Source organism: Zootoca vivipara, chromosome 17 (genome assembly GCF_963506605.1).
Source record: "Zootoca vivipara chromosome 17, rZooViv1.1, whole genome shotgun sequence".
Classification (NCBI taxonomy): domain Eukaryota; kingdom Metazoa; phylum Chordata; class Lepidosauria; order Squamata; family Lacertidae; genus Zootoca; species Zootoca vivipara.
Window position 1 is genome coordinate 7,564,976 of NC_083292.1, and position 21,128 is coordinate 7,586,103.

General features: G+C 48.3%; 1 protein-coding gene across 5 annotated transcripts in view; it reads right to left on the reverse strand.

Moving 5' to 3' along the window:
- The window catches only part of RIMBP2 (RIMS binding protein 2), a 283,562-nt gene that overhangs the window by 174,245 nt on the left and 88,189 nt on the right, over positions 1 to 21,128 (reverse strand). For all 5 annotated transcript variants that reach the window (XM_035097548.2, XM_035097547.2, XM_035097540.2 and 2 more), the window contains exon 4: positions 9,404 to 9,544. In XM_035097548.2, the coding sequence (XP_034953439.2) occupies positions 9,404 to 9,544 (141 nt within the window). The remainder of the gene's footprint in view (positions 1 to 9,403; positions 9,545 to 21,128) is intronic.

The following is a 21,128-nucleotide window of genomic DNA, read 5'->3' on the forward strand; positions in this document are numbered from 1 at the left end:
AGTGCCAGCCTGTATGCCACCGGGTTGACCTGTTGCGTGACCGTGAAGGGGCCCAACCTTCTGGGCGCCAGCTTTTTGCATCGCCCTCTGATGGGAAGGCCCTCCGAGGACAACCAAACTTTGTCCCCCACCCTAATGACCTCCCCCGGTCGCCTGTGGCGATCTGCCCCCCTCTTGTACGCTTCCTTGGCTCTCTCCAAGTGTTCTCTGAGCTGCTGGTGCACCGTCTCCAGTTCCTCTGCCCAATCCTCAGCCTGTGGGCCCTCCTCCTCCTCCTCCCCCTCCCTCTCAGGGAAAGATCTGAGGTCACGCCCGTAATTGGCCTTAAAGGGCGACACCCCTGTGGAGACGTGCACCGCATTGTTGTAGGCAAATTCTGCCAGTGGCAGGCGATCCACCCAGTCCGTTTGCCTCTGGCTGACGTAGCATCTCAGGTACTGCTGCAGAATGGCGTTGACCCTCTCCGCCTGTCCATTGGTCTGCGGGTGTCTAGCCGTCGACAAGCTGACCTCCACCTGCAGGAGGTTCATGAGCCGCCGCCAGAACCTGGAAACAAATTGGCGGCCACGATCCGAAATAACCCTTAAGGGTAATCCATGCAGTCTGAATACGTGATCCACAAACAGTTTGGCTGTCTCTTCTGCCGAGACCGCCCTGGCACACGGTATAAAGTGGCACATTTTGGACATGAGGTCCACCACCACCAACACTGCGGTCTTGCCCCTGGAAGAAGGCAGATCTGTGATGAAGTCCATGGACACCACTTCCCACGGCCTGTGTGGCGTGGCTAAGGGCTCCAGCAATCCCGGTGGCGCTGCTCTGACCACCTTTGCCCGCTGGCAGGTGTCACAGCCCCGTACATAGTCTCGAACATCTTCCCGCACCCCTGGCCACCAGAAGTGTCTCATGACTAGGTGAGTGGTTTTGTCCCTCCCAAAATGACCCGCCGTTGGGTTGTCGTGCATCTGCTTGAGGACCGTACGTCTAAGCTGGGTGGTGGGCAGGTACAGTGCACCCTTGTAGAAAAGCAGCCCCCTGCGTTCTGCAAAGTCTTTTGCCTGCTCCCCCCCCCTTCTCAGTTCTCTGCAGATGCGGTTGGCAAATTCATCCGCTGCCGTCAGTGCTGTGAGTTCTGCCTCGCTCACCACTGCTGCTCCGCAGGACCATGCTGACGGGGGGAAAATGTGCCTGGGTGCCGGTGGCGCCTCCTCCTCCATGTATTCTGGCTTGCGGGAGAGGGCATCCGCCCTGACATTCTGCTCTCCCGGGATGTAGTGTATGGAGAAGTTGAAGTTCGAGAAGAACTCTGCCCACCGTATCTGCCGCTGGTTGAGCACCCTGGCAGTTCTCCAGAACTCCAGGTTCTTGTGGTCTGTGCACACCTGGATGGGGTGCTTGGCGCCCACCAGGAAGTGTCTCCAGTGCTGGAACGCAGCGTGGATCGCCAGAAGTTCCCGATCAAACACTGTGTAGTTTCGCTCTGGCTGAGTCAATTTCCTGGAGAAGAAGGCACAGGGTCTCCACTCTCGGTTGGCGTCCAGTTGCAACAAAATGGCGCCCACAGCTTTATCAGAAGCATCTGTCTCCACGCGTAGGGGCGCGTCCTGAACCACGTGGAACAGGTTCTGGTCTGAGGCGAACACCCTCTTGAGGCTTTCGAACGCTGCTTGCGCCTCTGGTGTCCACCTGAACTTCTGCTTGCCTCTCAGGCAGTCAGTGATGGGAGCCGTAACGCGAGAGAAGTTCTTGATGAACTTCCTGTAGAAGTTGGCGAAGCCTAGTAGGCGTTGGGCATCTTTGCGAGTCCTGGGGCTGTGCCAGTCCAGGATGGCCTGCACCTTGTCCTTGTCCATCGCCAGCCCCTTGTCTGACAGCTTGTAGCCCAGGAAGTCCACCTCCTTGGTGTGAAACTTGCACTTCTCCAGCTTCACATACAGGTGGTTCTCCTTCAGGCGCTGCAACACCTCCCTGACATCTTTCACGTGCTGCACTGGGTCGTTGGAGTAAATAAGGATGTCATCCAGGAAGACCAAGCATTTCCTGAAGAGGAGGGACCCCAGGACGTGGTGCATGAAGGCCTGGAAGCATGCTGAGCCCCCTTGCAACCCGAAGGGCATCACCAGATATTCAAAAGAGCCCAGAGGCGTGAACATCGTGGTTTTCCATTCATCGCCTTCCCGGATCCTGATCAAGTTGTACGCCCCCCTCAGGTCTAGCTTGGTGAAAATCTTGCCCCTGCGTGCCGCTGTCAGGAGATCATCCACTCTGGGCATGGGGAAAGCCACTGGCTCTGTCACTGAATTCAGGCGTCTAAAATCCACCACCAGACGGCGCTGTTGCGTGTCTTTCTTGTCCACCCAGAAGACCGGGCTGCCCCCTGCTGCCTTGCTTTCTCTGATGAACCCCCGCTTGAGGTTCTTGTCGATGAAAGCGCGCAGATCTTCCAGTTCCTGGTCTGACATGGCGTACAGCTTGGCTGGGGGTATAGTTGCCCCTGGCACCAGGTTGATCTGGCAGTCAAAAGGCCTGTGTGGGGGTAGGTGGTCGGACTCCGCTTCGCTGAAGACCTCCTGCAGGTCCCAGTACGGCTTGGGTATCGCTTCACCCCCTTTGACGTGCATGGTGGCCACCGTGGCTATCGGAGGCCCCTCCCCTGGTTGGTGCTGCATGCAATGTTCCAGGCAAAAGTCCGATCCAAAAGTGATGCATCTCTGGTGCCAACTTATGGAGGGGTCATGGCGCGCCAGCCAGCTCATGCCCAAAACGATGGGGGGGTCTGAGATGGTGGTGACGTTGAATGCCAGTGTCTCTGAGTGCCTTCCAACCGTCATTCTCATGGGGGGGGGTTTGATGCGTGATGGCCCCTCCCAGCAGCTCTCTGCCGTCAATGGTTGCCACGTGCAGAGGAAAATCCAGCTGCAGAAGCTGGATCTGGTGCTCTTCTGCAAAGTTTCTCGAGAAGAAGTTCGCTGACGCCCCACTGTCCATTAGGGCGAGGACTGTCAGGGGATAGCCATTTGGAAGCGTGAGCGTCACTTCTAGAACCACTCCTGCTCTGGGAGGGGTGGGCTGGCTCTGCTCCTCTCTGTGCGGGTGGGTGGGCTGGGGCTGTTGTCTGCTGACTGTGCCTGGCTGCCGCCCCTTGTCTCCTGCAGCCAGGCTTTCCCGTTTCCCTGCTGTGGTGCTGCGTCAGTGGGGGAGGGCACAACCGTTCCCGCCTTTCCTTGCCACTCCCTGCGATGTGGGCAGTCTCTGACGAGATGCTGGGGGGAGTTGCAGAGAAAGCAATTCCCACCCCTTCCCTCCTTGCGTCTTGGCGCCGCTGGGGTTTGAAAAGCCCGCGCACGCGCGCTATCAATCTGCATGGGTTCCTGGTCCTGACTGGCCCCAGGCGTGGCTTGAAAGGGTTGTTGGGGGAGTGGCTTCTCCTGCGACCGTGGGAACCAAGCCCGCTTTGCGCGCGTTGCTTGCTTGTCGCTCCACCGGGATTCCTGTCTCACCCCCACCGCCAGAGCCGCTTTGCTCAGCTGATCCATATTACTGGGCTTTGGACCTCTCGAGAGCTCATCCTTCACCTCCTCATGCAACCCCAAGTAGAACGCCGCTTGCATTGGGGGGGACTCAAGTTCCCACCCCAATCTGTGCACCAGCATGGTGAATTTCGCCCAATACGCGCGAACTGTCATATTTCCTTGGCGTAAATTATGAAGTTCCTCCTTAGTCTGATCCATATGACTATCGGACGAATACATCGTTTTCAAACCTTCTAGAAATAGTTTGACATTCTTCATGCAAGGATTCCTTGTTGCAATTAACGGTCTTAGCCACTCCCTGGCTGCCCCGGTAAGGTGCTCCACAATAAACGCTACCCTGTGCTCATCATCAGGGAACTCATCGTGGTGCAGCTCAAGAGCATACACAATCTCAGTCTCAAAGCCCTGAAATTCCCTCGGGTCTCCATTGAACTTGCTTACTAGGGTCCCGGCTCTCCTTCCTGGCAGCACTTGGACTTGGGGTGCCCCTCCCGCCTTGTTTTTCTCTGCATCCAGCTTGTTTTGGAGGTCTACCACCACCGCCCTTAATTGCTGCTCTTTTTCCTGAAGCGCTCTCACCTGTTCCGCAAGTTGTAGCCGGTCGTCCTGGACCTTCTTAGTCTCCTCTTTAGCTGCCTTCAATTCCCCCTGCGCCTGCAGCGACAGCTGTTGCAGTTCTTGCTGGGCTTGCTCCGCGATCTGCCGCCATCTCTCCGCCTCTGACACGCTCATCCCGGCAACTCCAAAGTAGCCCAAAAAGGATTAGGAGGTTGCTGTCACAGTGGCCGGAGTGGACTACTTCAGAGTAACGACGCTACGCAGCTCTGCATTTTATTCTTTTATTGGTGCTGCGTATTTACAGTGCTCAAGTCATTGCTATTTACACGGAGTGATGTTGTCAGTCGGTTTCAGAACCTCCTAATGGCTTTTGGCGCGTCTTTCTCCAACACAAAAGCTTTGGCAGACCCATCCTCTTTCCCCTCCTCTTTCTGCGTAATTCCGGAGTTGGGGGGATGGGTCTCCCGCCCTTATTCGCCCCTTCCTGTCCCACCTGGGACCCTGGCTCCTCTACCTTGCCTGAGCCTCGGACACGACTTCCTGCTTCCCCACTGGAATCGGAACTCTCTCTGCTTCCCCCTGTGCTCGGGGATTGGCTTGAACTTAGGAGGGGAGGGACTTCGCGATATCCCCTGTCCCTCACACTTTTCAACTTTTTTCTAAATAAACCCTCAGGGTCCCTTTCAACTCTACCATTCTATGATTCTATGAAACATTTCTCTGTCAGTCTGCCTCCTCCTCTCTCGTTAGTTCTCTCTCCTTTCTCTTCATATCCCAAACTTTCTTATTTACCTTCTCTTTCCGCATCTCTGCCTAAAAGCCTGTATCCTTCAGTGACATGCATCAGGCCTATTCTGCACAGCCAATGCCGTAGCCCGACATCACCTGTGGGGGCGACTGGACAAGTTGCTGACTCCTGTTTCAGACTGTGCACTCCTCAAGGCAGGAACATGTAGGGTATAGATTTGGATTTGATATTTCTACTCCACTTTTCGAACAACAAATGTTGAGCTCAAAGCAGCTCACAATAAACACAAAAGCATTAAAAACAACAGCAAATGTTGCAATCGCCATGCTATCAAACGCAATAACTTATAAGTAAAGGAAACACCAACAAATTCATCCCAATGATTAATGCAGTTCCTCCCTCAGGGTACTCCGGCAGCCTTCTTAAGAGTGGAAGTAGGATTACCTTCTGTGTCTGCCAGGGCCCACTTAAGATTTCTGCGTTTTTCCATCAACCTTGCAGATGCCTCAAACACCTTATTGGCTAAACAAGCCTTTGTATCTTTACAAAATAATACTGCTTGGCGTCAAAACCTATTAGATATCGTATCCAGATACAATCTACCCGAGTTTAATACTCTCAAACTGTGGAGCCCTGATAAAGTTTGGGAATGGATCTTTGAAAAAGACGCCTTTTTAGACACCACGAAGATAAAAAAATTCTGGGTTTTCCTACTGGTTCCCCCAAGTAAAAGCAGTCAAAATCTGTGCCAATTACCTGGTGGATATCACTGATCCTACCCTTCGGAGAGCTTTCACTATGGCCCGGTTTCAAACATTGCCAACTGCATACCTGACCAGTAGATTTACAAAAATCCCAGCAGAACACCGTTTATGCCCTTGCTTCATCAAAATTAAAGAGTATCTTGTACATTACCTCCTCTATTGCCCCATTTACTCGGGCTTTAGAGACGCGATGCTGCAAATTATACCCAGCTCTATAATCAATCCTGAAGATAGAGTAACCCACGAATTACCCATGTGGTAGCGGTCTTTGTGATGAAGGCCACGAAAGCCAGGGAAAGATTTATGGATGATAAAGTAAAGACCCCTTCATCGTCTGTTTAACTCGTTGCTTGTTTTCCTTCTCTTCCTGTTTTGTGGGATGAAGGTTTTGTTGGGATAGTATGTAATGAATTTTAACATTTTTATTTATTGTTGTGTTGATATTTGTGTACAGGCATGGTCCTCACAATAAACGGTTTTGTTGTTGATTAATGCAGTTTAATAAAGTCATATCGGAAAGAGCTGCCGCTGAGCACCAACCCTGTGGCGGATGAAACCATCTCTCTGAGAAAGGGCTTCTCCTTTGCTCAGGGCAGCAGGCAGCACGCTTCCAGGATGGCAGCAAACCCACCAACAAAACGCAGAAGCATGTCACAAGGGGGCTGGCTCACACCCTCACTCCACCCCCAAAGTGACTGCCCTACCAGGGGCAGCCCCACCCCCAAAATAGGCAGGCTTTATACATATAGAAGACAATGATTTCTTAAGAAGGAAACAGTGCTTGCCCCTCTGGTGGGACCTACTCTAGCTTGGGTCCGGGACCCGTTTTGGGTTCTCATCTACCAGGTGTGCTGAGTTACGCATGGCACAGCCCTATGCACGTTTACATTGCAGTAGGGCATACTCTTAAGAGAAAGTGCACGCAGGATGACAGCCTTAACACAGCACACAGCAGGTAGAGAACGGGGCGCCAATCAATCCCACATCATGCACATGTGAGGAAGAGCCCCCACTTTCATCTGTGAAGCCTGATGTGGAAAGTGGCTTCTTCTTCAACGAATTAAATAGCAAGAGTGGGGATCCTGTGGCTGTCCAGGTGTTGCTAGACTACAACTCCCCTTATCCCTGACCACAGGCCAGCTAAACTGGCTGGGGCCGATGGGGGTTGGAGTCCGGCAATATCTGAAGAGGCACAACTTACCCATCTTTGCATAATAGGAAGTTGCTGTCCTCATAAATTTGACAACAAACCCTGCCTGCAGCAGCACACTTTCAGATTTATCCAAGAAACCTACATCATTAATCTGCAGTCCACAGGCTTCCGCTCCAGTTTCCTCCGCTGGCCTGTCGAAAAAGGAAAGCTTCCCTGCGAGAGACTGGGCGTGAGCTTCTTGCCTGGTCCCCGTGTCATTATTTGGTCTCTCCCAACCTGCCATTAGCCTTGTGTAGCTAAGCAGCCCCACTGACGCACTACTCTGAACTGCAAGATCACAGGCCTCCGTTATCTCTGGCAAGTGGCAGGTTTTAAGGGTTATTATCGAGCGTGGCAAGCCTAATTCCCTAGGCATTTGGGCTGTATTCATGGCTGGAAAATTGACCATGCAAAATTTCTGCTAAGTCAACTCGTTCAGTTGGGGTTTGGAGCTGCAATATAATTCCCCCCCACACACCTTAATCGCATTCTTCTCTTCAGACATCAAGCCAAGTGTGTTATTTGCCAAGGTTCTTAAAGGGGGGGGAGCAGGAGCAGCAATAGTGCTTTGCGCAGAGAAAATGCAAAAGTTGATGGGGGGGGTGGAGAGAGAAAGGAGCTGCATCTGCAGCTTGGGAAACTGCTGGTTTTGTTTTCAAGACTGGCTTGTTAGCTTGTTTAATATGCATTCATTCAGCTTTATCTTCTACATGGAAAGAAGTGGGCAGGGGGAAAGAGGAGTGCTTAGCACCCACATGGCAGCACCCTTTGCAGCTGGGTGCACTACTCTACCTGACTGGTAGAAGAAGGAGCAAGCCTCATGCCTATGCACTGGGAATGGGGGGGGGTCTGCAGCCTTCCAACTGTTGCTGGGGACTATTATGAAGCTGCCCACGTTCTGAGATATTCTGGGGAGGCCCTTCTCTTGGTCCCACCACCCACATAGGCATGCCTGGTGAGGGCACAGGAGAGGGCCTTCTCGGTGGCTGCTCCCAGACTTTGGGACTCCCTCCCTGGAGAAGCTAGACTGTCTCCCTCCTTGTTGTCCATCTGCTGGCTAGTGAAGACCTTCTTGTTCCAACAGGCTTTGGGGGAACTGACAGCTTTTAATGAAAGGGTTTGTGTTATGCTGTTTCTATTGTACTTATTTGTATGGTTTTAGTAGATTCGATCGATCGATCTAATTCTATCAACGTTTAATTGTTTTCAAATGATTTTTTTTCTGTTTTTAGAGGTTCTCATTTTAATTTGTAAGCCACTTTGAGTCCCATCGGGGGGAACGATGGAAGATAAAACAGTAAAATTATCACTAACAACCATAAGTTAAAACGTACAGAAAGTTTAAACCATAATAGAATAGGCTAAAACAAATTAAGATTCATGCAAACTTTCTAAACATCTAGGTAGGCTTGTCTAAGTGAGAATATCTAAATAAGAATACAGTGAAGATGCTTGCCTGATATCAATATGCAGGGAGTTCCAAAGTTCAGGTGCTGCCATACTAAACGATCGAGTTCTTACAGATGTGGTGCGGATATTATGTAACACCTGTAGTGGTGCCAGTTTTGTCAATCAAAGCAGTTGAGTGGGTACATACAGGGTAAGGGGATCTCACAAGGGGACTGGTCCCAACTTATTAAGGGCTTTATATTCTAAGAGTAACACCTAGAAAATGGCCTGGTAGCCGATTGCCAACCAGTGCAGACCTCTGAGCACAGGCTTTACATGCTGACAAAGCCTCACTCCTGTCAGCAATTGCACTGCAGCATTCTGATAAGAGTCCTCTGGTCCTGCGGTTGGGAAGTGCCTGGCTCATGAAGCTCCTTTCCCTAGAAAAGCCTAGCTGGCAACCACAGTTTTCAGATAAGCTAAAATGGTTTTGTTCACCCAAGGAATGCACTGTGAGAGAGATATTGTGCTGCTTTCTGATGTTTCCATGTAGTATTGCACGACTGTTTCATGAATGAGTTTAAGAAGATGCCAACTCACTTTGGGATATAAGGCAGGATATAAAATACTAAAGTAAAACACAACAGGTTCAGCACGGGGCAAACGGTCCACGGGGAAAGAGCTGTGCCAAGTCGTCTTCTGCACCTATGTGCTTAGGCACATTGGCTTGTAATTTTGTTGACAAACATTGTGCATGGTTCCATCAAAACAGCCAGATTTGCAAACCTTCATATTTCACAGAGCATTGCTTGAGTGGCAAACAGAGACATCAGCTTGAAAACGTCATCATCCCTGCTACAGTGATTTGAACGATACCCCCAATCCAAATGTAATACTGGAGCTTAGCAAAAGATTGTTTAAAATCAGAAACAAGATTAATCACTGCAGTTCAGAGTATGAGCTGCCCTTTCACACAATAAAGCAATATTACAGCTATGAAATGTTCCATTTCATATTGCCCTCTAGTAGAAAAAACAAGGAATCAAAGTGTTGTACATAGCAATACATGTCTGGGGAGGTGGGGGCGGGGAGAAAGCCATAAAAGGAACTCGAGAAAGAGTTCAGACAGTTACACTTGAACTGCTAAATTACATTTGCCTCCAAGCAAGCCAAGAAAATCCAAAAACCAGAAAAGAGAATTTAAAAACTGATGACTTACTGAGAAGCTGCACCGATGATTCTCTTGGGTTAGTGTGGTGACATTAGACCGAAAAGCCTGGTTCTTCTCTTCTAAAATATGGATCCGACCAAATGTTTTCTGTGGCACTGCAGGTTGTAAGTACGGTAGCTCATTTCCAAACTGTGAGGAGGAAAGAGTAGAACAGCAGGAAATATAAGAGTTCAAATCTTCCAATTTTCTGAGGGGGGCGGAAATATAATAAGCAGTACACTAGATTATCTTTTCATGGGGCTGTTTGCTTTTGATAGCATAGCTTACAGAATGCTTTTAAATACCACATGTCTGTCCAAATACAAACAGCAGCAAAAATAAGCCCCATTGCTAGACACTTGACAAATGATCCTCATACATTCTTCCCAAATTTTCAAGTTCTGAATCCAATCTTACTTCTGAAGTATGTGCAACCTAAGGGGCTTGTTTCTGAATCACTGTGTTTAGGATTTCAGAATGCTTTGTGTTCCATAGCTCTCTAGTTCCCTTATGTATCTCTCTCCCCGTGTGTGTGTGTGTGTGTGTGTGTGCTCACACGCGCACGCACACACACACACACACACACACGCACACACTTCTTTCTGTGCTGTGTTTTTAGCAATGTGCATGTTTGCTCATGTGCATTAGTAAAACAAAAACAAAAAACCCTGCCCACTGCAAACATGAAATATGGCCGTATCCAATTGACCTGTTAATGACTTGGAGCATCCCTCCAGTTTGTGGGGGAAGTTATACCAGGTTGGCTGTTTATTGAGCATTTGTTCTGATTTGTTTGAGAGGCTATACAATTTCATATCAAGCAATGGTTTCCCCAAACTGTCCCCAATGCTTTCCTTATTGCAAAAAGTTCCAGGAATATCTGGAACTCTGAATGCTCAAACATGGAGCAGTTTGGGTCTCTTGGGACCTAGAGAAGCAATCACAATTTACTAGACATTATAGAAATAAGCTCTCATGCCAGTTTATTGTACTAAAGCAACTAGAAACAATTTAGTGACGGTAAGATCTCACACGAGTGCAGGGAAGCAATGGGGAGGAGGGGAGGGATAGATAGTATTTAAGAAATAAAATAACATATGCGAGAGAAAAAGATATAATAGATTCTTACAGAATAGCAACACAATGTAACTAGAACAGAAGCTAAACAAGGAAGTGAATGTATTCTTATTAATGTATTTATTATTATTATTCCTTATTGGAAGAAGGTTGTGTTGACTTAGTATCTCTCTTTTTTTCCCTTTTCCTGTTTATAATGTGTTGCTTGTATAAGGTGTAATTCTCTGTATGTGCAGAATAAAAAGAGAGAGAGAAGCAATATCAAATGGCTGTTTGGTTTGGGAAACTGGGGATTAAACTGTGAATGGAAATTGGGGTCATGCCCTTGTGTGGACCTGCCCTTTGTCGATGTCTTTCTTAAAATCAGAGAGCAGGTAATGGAAAAGATGTGGACACTAAAGACCATGGAGAGCCATGTTTGCCAATCAGAGTAAACAATACTGATGGGGTAAATGGACAAACAGATTGGTCTGGTCTAAAGCAGCTTCCTATGTTTCTGGTGAATGTACTGTAAATAATTGTTGATGAACAGATCTTAAGTACGTGTGTGTTTCCAACGTTGCCTGTTTTTCAATGGGAGTTCTCATACGTTTCAGAAACCTTTCTTTGCAAAGGGAGTGTTGATTCAGGATTTATGTGGCTATTTGCAAGGCATCCCCAAATAATTAAAATCTGGTGTACAACACAAAAAAGCGTGCAACATAATTATCTCATACAATATAGGAGGTCTTCAGTACAAGACCCGAGGCAAGCTTTTTAATTAGCAAACTAAGTAAGACACAATATTGTTAAGTAATGCGAGAGGAGAGAGACTCCGCTCTTCAGTCGGCAAGGATTACACACCAGGTTTGAAAGCACACAGAGATTCTGTTGATCAGCTCAGTGACCCGCAACCTGCGTGACCCACCAAGTCAAATATAGCATGCTACTGGCCATGTATGACTGTGCGTGAGATGGCACAATGTGCACAGTGTGACCCATGTTGGCTTGCATTTTTCTTTGCATTGCAGATCATTTTAAATTTGGTTGCATGCCACCCCAATTTCCAAGCAAGATCCCAGGGGCCCAGCTTCCTCAGAATGGGGCACAACAGAGACTGTGGTGTCTTCACGGTGTGTGGCTTATTTACACATATAGACAACCTAAGCCTAAGATGGAGGGGCTCACAGCATTAGCACCCAGGAGGTCTTTGTTCTCTCATAGTCACAGCCGTAGATTCAAACAGAAATCAAGCATGGTTTTGTCTTTCTAGCTGCTGCCTGCTTCCAGCTCCATCACACAACATTGCCCTGGCTTTTGTCTTTCTCACTACCAGCCAGGTGGGGGAGGGGGGAAGGGGGCCTACCCATTTGGCTTCTGGCACAGAGCAACCTCCTTGGTGATACTCAGAACCATACTTTGTAGTGGGGAAGGTGAGCTGGTTTCAGATAGTACATGACTACTAGACAAGTCTAAAAAGCCTGGGACACAAATTTTAACAGACCTCTAGCAGCTGTGGTGGCTCATTTGCCCAAAGCAACATATTTAGCATTGACTCTGTAAGTGTGTACTCGATTTTGATCAAACTAAGCTTCCTGGTGTATATTTTGCTCTGGGAGACTTAGTTTGGTCAGCAGATCCCTACTGTTGTTGTTGTTTAGTCGTTTAGTCGTGTCCGACTCTTCGTGACCCCATGGACCAAAGCACGCCAGGCACTCCTGTCTTGCACTGCCTCCCGCAGTTTGGTCAAACTCATGTTGGTAGCTTCGAGAACACTGTCCAACCATCTCATCCTCTGCCGTCCCCTTCTCCTTGTGCCCTCCATCTTTCCCAACATCAGGGTCTTTTTCAGGGAGTCCTCTCTTCTCATGAGGTGGCCAAAATATTGGAGCCTCAGCTTCACGATCTGTCCTTCCAGTGAGCACTCAGGGCTGATTTCCTTCAGAATGGATAGGTTTGATCTTTTTGCAGTCCATGGGACTCTCAAGAGTCTCCTCCAGCATGTCTAGTACATGACTAGGCAAGTCTAAAAAGCCTGGGACACAAATTTTAACAGACCTCTAGCAGCTGTGGTGGCTCATTTGCCCAAAGCAACATATTTAGCATTGACTCTGAAAGTGTGTACAGTGGTACCTCTACTTACGAATTAAATGCGTTCCGAACGCATATTCGTACGTCGAAAAAATTTGTAAGTCGAATCCCATAGGAATGCATTGGGAGGAAAAAATCGTAAGTCGAAGCAACCCTATCTAAAAATTCGTAAGTAGAAAAAAATCCTATCTGAACCACATCCAAGATGGCGGACGGAGCTCCGCTCGTAAGTAGAAACATTCGTAAGTAGAGTTATTCGTAAGTAGAGGTACCACTGTACTCGATTCTGATCAAACTAAGCTTCCTGGTGTATATTTTGCTCTGGGAGACTTAGTTTGGTCAGCAGATCCCTACTACCCTATCTTTAAGTAGGCATTATGAGGAGGATGTGTGTGCTTGTGGGTGGGTATTTGTCGTGGAGGGAGAGGTATCTAGTTTGCCACTGTTAAACAAGTCAGTGGGTGGAACTGAAGCTGCTAGCCCTCCAACCCTTAATCAGTTCAACTGGCAGACTTTGCTAAAGGTTTGCAGCTGCGCAAATGGCAATAATAATTGCTGGGCTGGCTGCATCCCAAGCACCTAGAACAGGGGTCAGCAAATGTTTTCAGTCCACTGTCCCTCATACCTTATGGGGGGGCTGGACTATATTTTGAAGAAGGAAGGAAAATGAACGAATTTCTATGCCCCACAAATAACCCAGAGATGCATGTTAAATAAAAGGACACATTCTACTCATGTAGAAACACCAGGCAGGCCCCACAAATAACCCAGAGATGCATGTTAAATAAAAGGACACATTCTACTCATGTAAAAACACCAGGCAGGCACCACAAATAACCCAGAGATGCATGTTAAATAAAAGGACACATTCTACTCATGTAAAAGCACCAGGCAGGCCCCACAAATAACCCAGAGATGCATGTTAAATAAAAGGACACATTCTACTCATGTAAAAGCACCAGGCAGGCCCCACAAATAACCCAGAGATGCATGTTAAACAAAAGGACACATTCTACTCATGTAGAAACACGCTGATTCCCGGACCGCCCACGGGCCAGATTTAGAAGGCGATTGGGCCGCATCCAGCCCCCAGGCCTTAGTTTGCCTATCCATGACCTCGAAACTGATATTTCAAGAAACGACACCCAGGATTTGATTTTATAAGTCCAAAGTGCACTAAGAGTCCGCTATAAAACCTTGAAAACTTGGGTACATTTGTAGGCTTTTCATCAGCAAAAGGAACAGGGCAACCCAGGGCCGTCTTAAGCATATCGGGCGCCCGGGCGCCGTGGTGTGAAGATCGCTCTGGCGCCCCCCCCCCGTTTCCCACCACAGCTGGCGGGTGGTCGCAGTGCGCGGCGCCGCCCTGCGCCACCCAGCCCTGCCTTAGAGCCGGCCCTGGGGCAAGCACCTGATATCTACATTTGTAAATCTTGTCTATTAGCAAAAACACCCGCTCTGTTTCTTCTCTCTGGTGCTTTAACACCCCGGCACCAATGCCATGTGAAATTCCTTCCCCCGATGCCAGTTCAGTTGGAACGAGCCTGCCAAGTTTTTATCAGCTCCTCTAATAATATTGAGAGGTGGCCCTGTGCCACTTTCCATCTCCATGCTAGGCATGAGATGGCAAACCTGTTCATTTATTCATAGGCCTGCCACTGCCTGCTTTTGTATCAACTGAATAAAGACCGCAACTCAATCTCTGGGACCCATTCAGCCCTAATGAAACAGGCCGATAAAGATACACTGCTTTGATAATAATAATAACAACAGGATTGTTTTACCTGTAAGGGGGCAGGGGGGGGCGGGGAGAAGGAGGCAGCAACAACTATGCTTGAAAGACTGCCACCATTGCAGGTGGTGCTGATATTAAATATTCTATTATCAGAGGACTATATGCAAATATTTTGCTAGTTAGTTCAATGCACGAGACTCAGCTCCTGTAGCTCAGTGAGGAAGAGGACAGGTTTTGAATTTGGGAGATCCTGAGTTCAATCCTCAGCATCTCAAGGTAGGACTAGGTAAGACTGTTGCTTGAATCCCTAGACAGAAATCATCTGTCAAACAGACCTGGTGCCCTCTGTCAGGGTTTGTTGTGACTACTCTTGAGTAACAACCGTCCACATGCTTGTCTTTCAGACGTTTTTATTGGTGCACATTATTTACAGTGTAACTGATTGCTCATTTCATGTCTACCTGCTCGAGTCAGATTCCTGCACTAAATTCTTCCGCGTTCTCGACCAGCATAAAAGCCTCGGAACTGAGAAGCGCCTCCCTTTCCTTCTCTTCCTCAGTTCCGGCATCGGAGGTACGGGTCTTCTATCTGCCCTATTCCTGTCCACTCTTTCCGCCTCTCCCTCTTCCTGCCTACGGAGCAGGGGCTCTCCCGTGCTGCCAGAGCCCTGGCACTCCTTCTCCGTTTCCTGACTCACCCCTTCAGTCCCCTCGCTCTCATGACTGCTTGGAGACGGGCTGCTTCTGATGGGGGGGGTTCTCTGTAATCCCTCCCCCTTACACCCTCCATATGTTGTTGTACTCTAGATGCCACCAGAATGGGCAGTGCTCAGGGTTGATGGGAGGAATAGCCCAAAACATCTGGAAGGTATCGAACTGGGGAAGACTGAGATACACAATACTGAGCAAGACAAACCAGTGGTCTGACTTGGAGTAAGGCTACACCTCAAGGTCCCATTACCTCAGCTCATGGGCGTACCGGAGGGGGCAGGGGGCAGCTGCCCCCCCAAAGCTAAAAAGGAAGGGGGAAAGATATAAATTACAGCTCTCTTTTTTTCAGGGCAAAAAGTGGCCGGCGGGGAAAAGTGGTTGCGGAGAACCGCGTGACCGCTGCCTCCCCTCCAGGGGGCGTGGACATCATAGCCAGCCAATTGCGCGAGGAGGTGGCATGCGTTCCCGCCTCTTTCCCCTCCCACCTGGCTCCTGAGCTGCTTTGGCGGGGAGGTGTGTGTGTGTACGCGCGCTCTTCACCACGGTCGCCTCCGCCACAGGATCGGGCTCCGGAGCGACCGCTCCGCGCTGAGGAGGAAGAGGCTAGCTAGAGGAGCCTGCTGCAGCGGCTCCTCTCGCCCTCTTTGCCCTTGTACTTGCGGGCAAGTTCGGCGGCAATCGGTGGTCGCAATTTGGTGTTTGCAGCGGGACCGGAGCGCGGTGAGTCTGAGGAGTGGCGGCAAGGGCGGGAGAGAAAGCGCTTGAGTTATGTTGTGTGTGAGGGAGAGCACACGCACACGCCATAGCTGCCAAGTCTCCCGTTTTCCCAGCTGTTCCTAGCAGAAAAAACGGATTTTTTTTTCCCCCGGTTTATTCTGGTGCGACAACCATTTTGGAACTGGGCGGAGCATGCTCAGAAGCGACTTTTGATGCTGCTCTGCCCAGTTCCAAAATGGCTTCAGTGCGACTTCTGGCATGGCGGCCATTTTGGAACTGGACAAAGCAGCATCAAAAGTCACTTTTGAGCATGCTCCGCCCAGTTCCAAAATGACGACAGCGCTACTTCCGGTCTGCTATTTTCGGCCCGGTCCCTTATTTCTCTGACAGCAACTTGGCAGGTATGGCGCACGCACGCACGTTTCCTCCTTCCTGCCACCTTCGCCAGGCTCCTCTCCGCCTCTCTCTCGGTCTCTCTCTCTCGGGGTGACCATCCCCTCCCCTCCGGGGGGGGGGCATGGACGTTGACCACGCCTCCTGGGGGGATTCAGGACACGTCACCAGTCAGCCAATCAGCCCCGTGGCTTGCCTGCCCCCCTCCCCAGTTTTGTTCCTGGGTCTGCCCATGCTTCAGCTGTTTCCTTCCATATTCTTTTACTGCTCTGCTCTCTGCCTTCCCAAAAGGCTGTGTACAGACCCTACATTTCAAGCACATATAAAGCACAGAGCCATAGGACAGTTCCCAGGATCCTTTTTGAGTTGTCTGCATTAAATGTGTGGTGCGCACACAACCGAATCGGAAGCCAGCTCCACCTAGCAGGGCTGATCCAAAACGTTTTGGTGCGTGGGGGAGAAATCAAAAGGGCACCCCCTCACCCACTTGCACAGGCATTATTCCAGGTTCCTGGGAAGCTCACTTACACAAACCTATCTGGAAAGACGCTGCTCCCCTTTGTTTCAGTGGGACTTGCACAGGAGAACCTCCTGGTGGATTGACTGCAGGGTCAATGGATCTCTCAGACACTAAAAAAAAGAGAGCAAATGCACACCTGGGAAGCAGCCACCTGACTTTGTCCCCAACACTGCCATGTAGATTTCAGAATCTGTCCAGTCAGTCTTTCTTTTCATAGGCTGCTTTTCTCTCTATTGCATGCCGAGTTGTGACCTCTCAACAAGCGGGAGGTTCCCAAATTGTGGTCTGTGGACTACCAGCTTCATTCAGAAGGTATTGCAGGATGTCCGCAGTAAATATTAATATTTATCTTCAATTGTATTTTGCCGCTTCTTTAACTTTCTATATTGTACTTCGTTGCATTGCAGTTTGAATCTTAATGGATGCAGATTGTAATATGATACAGTGGAACCTTGGTTTTTGAGCGTCTCGGAAGCCGAATGGTTTGGAAGCCGAACGCCGAAAACCTGGAAGTAATTGCTTCCGTCATTGAACGTGCCCCGGAAGCTGAATGGCTTCCGCTGCGTGTTTTTCTTTTTTCTCAAAGGATTTTGCCAGCCGCCCATTGCTCCTCAGTTTTCGAACGTTTCGGAAGTCGAACAGTCTTCTAGAACGGATTACGTTTGAAAACCAAGGTTCCACTGTACAAGAAATAAAAGAAGCAATGAAAATACAATTAATTAATTAATTAATTAATTAATTATTAAGTGGTTTGCCAAGACCATCAGCAATTTTCAAGGGGTCCATGGTGGGGAGGGGAGTTTGAGAGCTCCTGCTCTAGAGGGTATTCTGGCAGCCTTGAAGGTAAAATAATATAGTGCGATGTATGGAGTATTACGGCAAGGATAGTACCTCTGGTGGGGAACACGCTGTGATCCTTCTGGGGCAGTTAGTCCACCTCTGGTTCCCACCCTACACCCAGCTCTCACCTGTGGCTCCTAGAAGCCGTCAGCCTGTGACAGCAGCCAAACCTCAGGAATGGTTTTGACTTGCTGGGTAAACCGGGTGAGGGTAGCCAATAAGTCTGAAAACCTCAGTGAGGGGCAGATGTGGCTTATCCACCTGGGAATGAAATTCTAGGAGAATGAAAACTCTGATCCTAAACCTCCACTACCTTGTGGGATATCCTCAGGAGAAGAAAAGGCTAAGGAGTAAACCCTACACAAATCCGGAATGGAGTCCCTTGTACGCCTCCTTCCAGCATCTCCTGCAGCGAAGCTGGTGCCAAATGTATTGCTCTGCTTTCCTTTGGAGCACATCAGTGCGGCCGACTGAGAGAGGGGTCTTATTTTCTGGCCAGTCCAGAATCTCCATTCACATTTTTGCCCCAGGGAGGTGACTTCTGAGGTGCTAACGCAGTCGTTTGACTTCACCCCCCCCCCAGGTGCACTCCATTGTCTCTTGAAACAGATGGATGCCAACAATAGCTTTGAAAAGCAACAACACCCAACTTAATTGCAGTGTTTCTCAAATTGGCTGCATTATAGTACCGCATATTGCTTTTTTTAAAAGGAACCTGCCACTTTTGCTGCTTATTGGGCAAATTCGGAAATAATTTAGTGGGCAGCACTTTGCCTGTTTTCTTTCTGTTTGCTCTTTACTTCCTACAGTGACAAATGTGCCACAGCCAAGGAAATTGGTAGCTGGAGAACGAAACAGAGAATGATGCTCAACCAAGCAGGGGAAAAATGTCAGCAATTACAAAGCTATCAATCCACTGGTGCCCTTCTGGATATATTGTGTTGGCATGGGAAGGTGACGTTGGAATGAATCTTGCTTGTATCACATTTCTCAGGCTTTGCAGAGCACAGAAACTCTCACCTTGATTACTGCCCACCCCAACCTGAGACGCCAATCACAGTTTTCAAAGGAATGGATTATACCAAATATGCCTTGGTTGCTACTGTGAGCGCTGCAAGCTGAGTGGTAGAGAACATGCTCTCTGCATGCAAACAACCCCAGCGTTAATCCCTTCCATCTCCAGATACTGTAGGGCAAAGAAAGAAGCCCATCTGAGGTGCTGCTGCCAGTCAGTGTAGACCATATTGAGCTAAACTGACAGAGTCTTGCATGAAAACATCTCAAATTTAATCTCCAGAAAGGGTTGGGAAGGACTCCTACCCCAAGTGATGCAAAAAGAAAAAATGGCTGCTGGCCATTGTGAACAACATTGAGCTAGATGGACCAAATACAGTGGAACCTCGGTTTACGAACACCTTGGTTTATGAATTTTCGGTTTACGAACGCCGCCGACCCATCTGGAACGGATTAATCCACTTTCCATTACTTTCAATGGGAAAGTTCGCTTCAGTTTATGAACAGACTTCTGGAACCAATTACACCCATGCTTCGGGTTAAGTACACTTCAGGTTGAGTACTCTGTGGACCCGTCTGGAACGGATTAATCCACTTTACATTACTTTCAATGGTAAAGTTCGCTTCAGTTTATGAACGCTTCAGTTTAAGTACTCCGTGGACCGTCTGCAACGGATTAATTCACTTTCCATTACTTTCAATGGGAAAGTTTGCTTCAGTTTATGAACGCTTCAGTTTAAGTACTCCGCGGACCGTCTGGAACAGATTAATCCACTTTCCATTACTTTAAATGGGAAAGTTCGCTTCAGTTTATGAACCAATTGTGTTCATAAACCGAGGTACCACTGTATCTGATTTGGCTTTCTTTGTTCCACAGAGAATGAACACCAGTCAACTTGTTCAGATGCAACACCAAATTATGGTTTAGCAAGACAAAAACGAGCCTCAAACTTGTGCCCTGCCCACTCCAGAATGGCTACAAGGAGAGGGGAAGCACCAGTTACCATGTTCAAAACTATCCTGAGATCCTCCTTTACATCTAAAAGTCTGGAGAACTCTGGTTAGTTTCAATTATGGTTAGAGAAAAACCAAGGAACACAAATCACAATTTGATCATGGCTTCTTTAAATTAATCACCGTTCAGATGAAATGAGAAACACTGATTAGTTCAAAAGCGAAAGGCGATCCTTCCGATTTCCTTTCCATGAGCCCAAGACTTCTGCAGGTGCAGGCAAATAAACACTGCGTTCAATCCAAAAAGATAGCATTACTCTTACTATGATTATAAAAGAGGGGGAGGGAATCAGACGGCTTCACAGCATAAATACCATTTTGGCTGTCCTTATTTTTATCTGCAAGCCACCTTGAGTCCCTGCCAGAGGGAAAAGACGAAAGTATAAACAAATATACCGTACAATAATAATGCTGATGTTGGCAGCAGTGTCTCTCTCGAGACAACAGAGTGTGCCTCCAGGGGTGAAGTCAAACCATTGTGTTTGCAGCACTGAAGTGATTTTCCCAGGGTGAAAGTCCTTAATAAAATAATAATACAGTGGGGTGGCGCTGTGTTCTAAACCACTGAGCCTCTTGGGCTTGCTGATCAGAAGGTCGGTGGTTTGCATCTCCGCAATGGGGTGAGCTCCCGTTGCTCGGTCCCAGCTCCTGCCAACCTAGCAGTTCAAAAGGACACCAAAAAGTGCAAGTAGATAAATAGGTACCGTTCCAGTGGGAAGGTAAATGGCATTTCCGTGCACTGCTCTGGTGTCGGTGTTCCGTTGTGCCACAAGTGGCTTAGCCATGCTGGCCACATGACCCAGGAAAACTGTCTGCGGACAAATGCCGGCTCCCTCGGCCTGTAAAGCGAGGTGAGCACCGCAACCCCAGAGTCGTCCATGACTGGACTTAATGGTCAGGGGTCCCTTTACCTTTACCTTTTTACCTTGGTTTACAAACTTTATCCGTTCCAGAAGTCCATTCTTAAACCAAAGCGTTCTTAAACCAAGGCATGCTTTCCCATAGCAGCGGGGGACTCAATTTACAAATGGAACACACTCAACAAGAAGCGAAGCATGTTCTTATTCCAAGGCAAAATTCACAAACCAAAACACCTACTTCCGGGTTTGCAGCATTCTTAATCCAAGTTGTTCATAAACTAAGCTGTTATTAAACCAAGGTGCCACTGTAATAATAATAATAATAATAATAATAATAATAATAATAATGATGATGATGATGTCATTGAAGTAACATCCATGGTAAAAACAGACAAAGCAGAAAAGTGGCTATTATTTATTATTATTAACAATAGCAACTTATAAAGCATCAAAAAATAAAAAAATACCAAGCACTGAACAGAGATGAACAACAAAGGTTTACCATCTCATAGAAACAATTCAAAAGGGAAAGGGGAGGGAAAGAGGAAACAAGGAAGTTTATGCAGCAATTCTTGAAGTTATATAATCCCAGCAGTATCATCTGATTTGGGCAAGTGAGCCTCCCTGCCATAATGCAGATGCAGACATGCACAACCCACCAGCCTCAATTTCCCTGGCCAGCGTGTGTCTCTTCAACTCTGCAGTCCGAAAGGTTACCAAGACCTGTGCCACGCAACCTGTTGTCCGCAACACAGGGTGGCTCAGGCAAAGATGCTTGACCCAA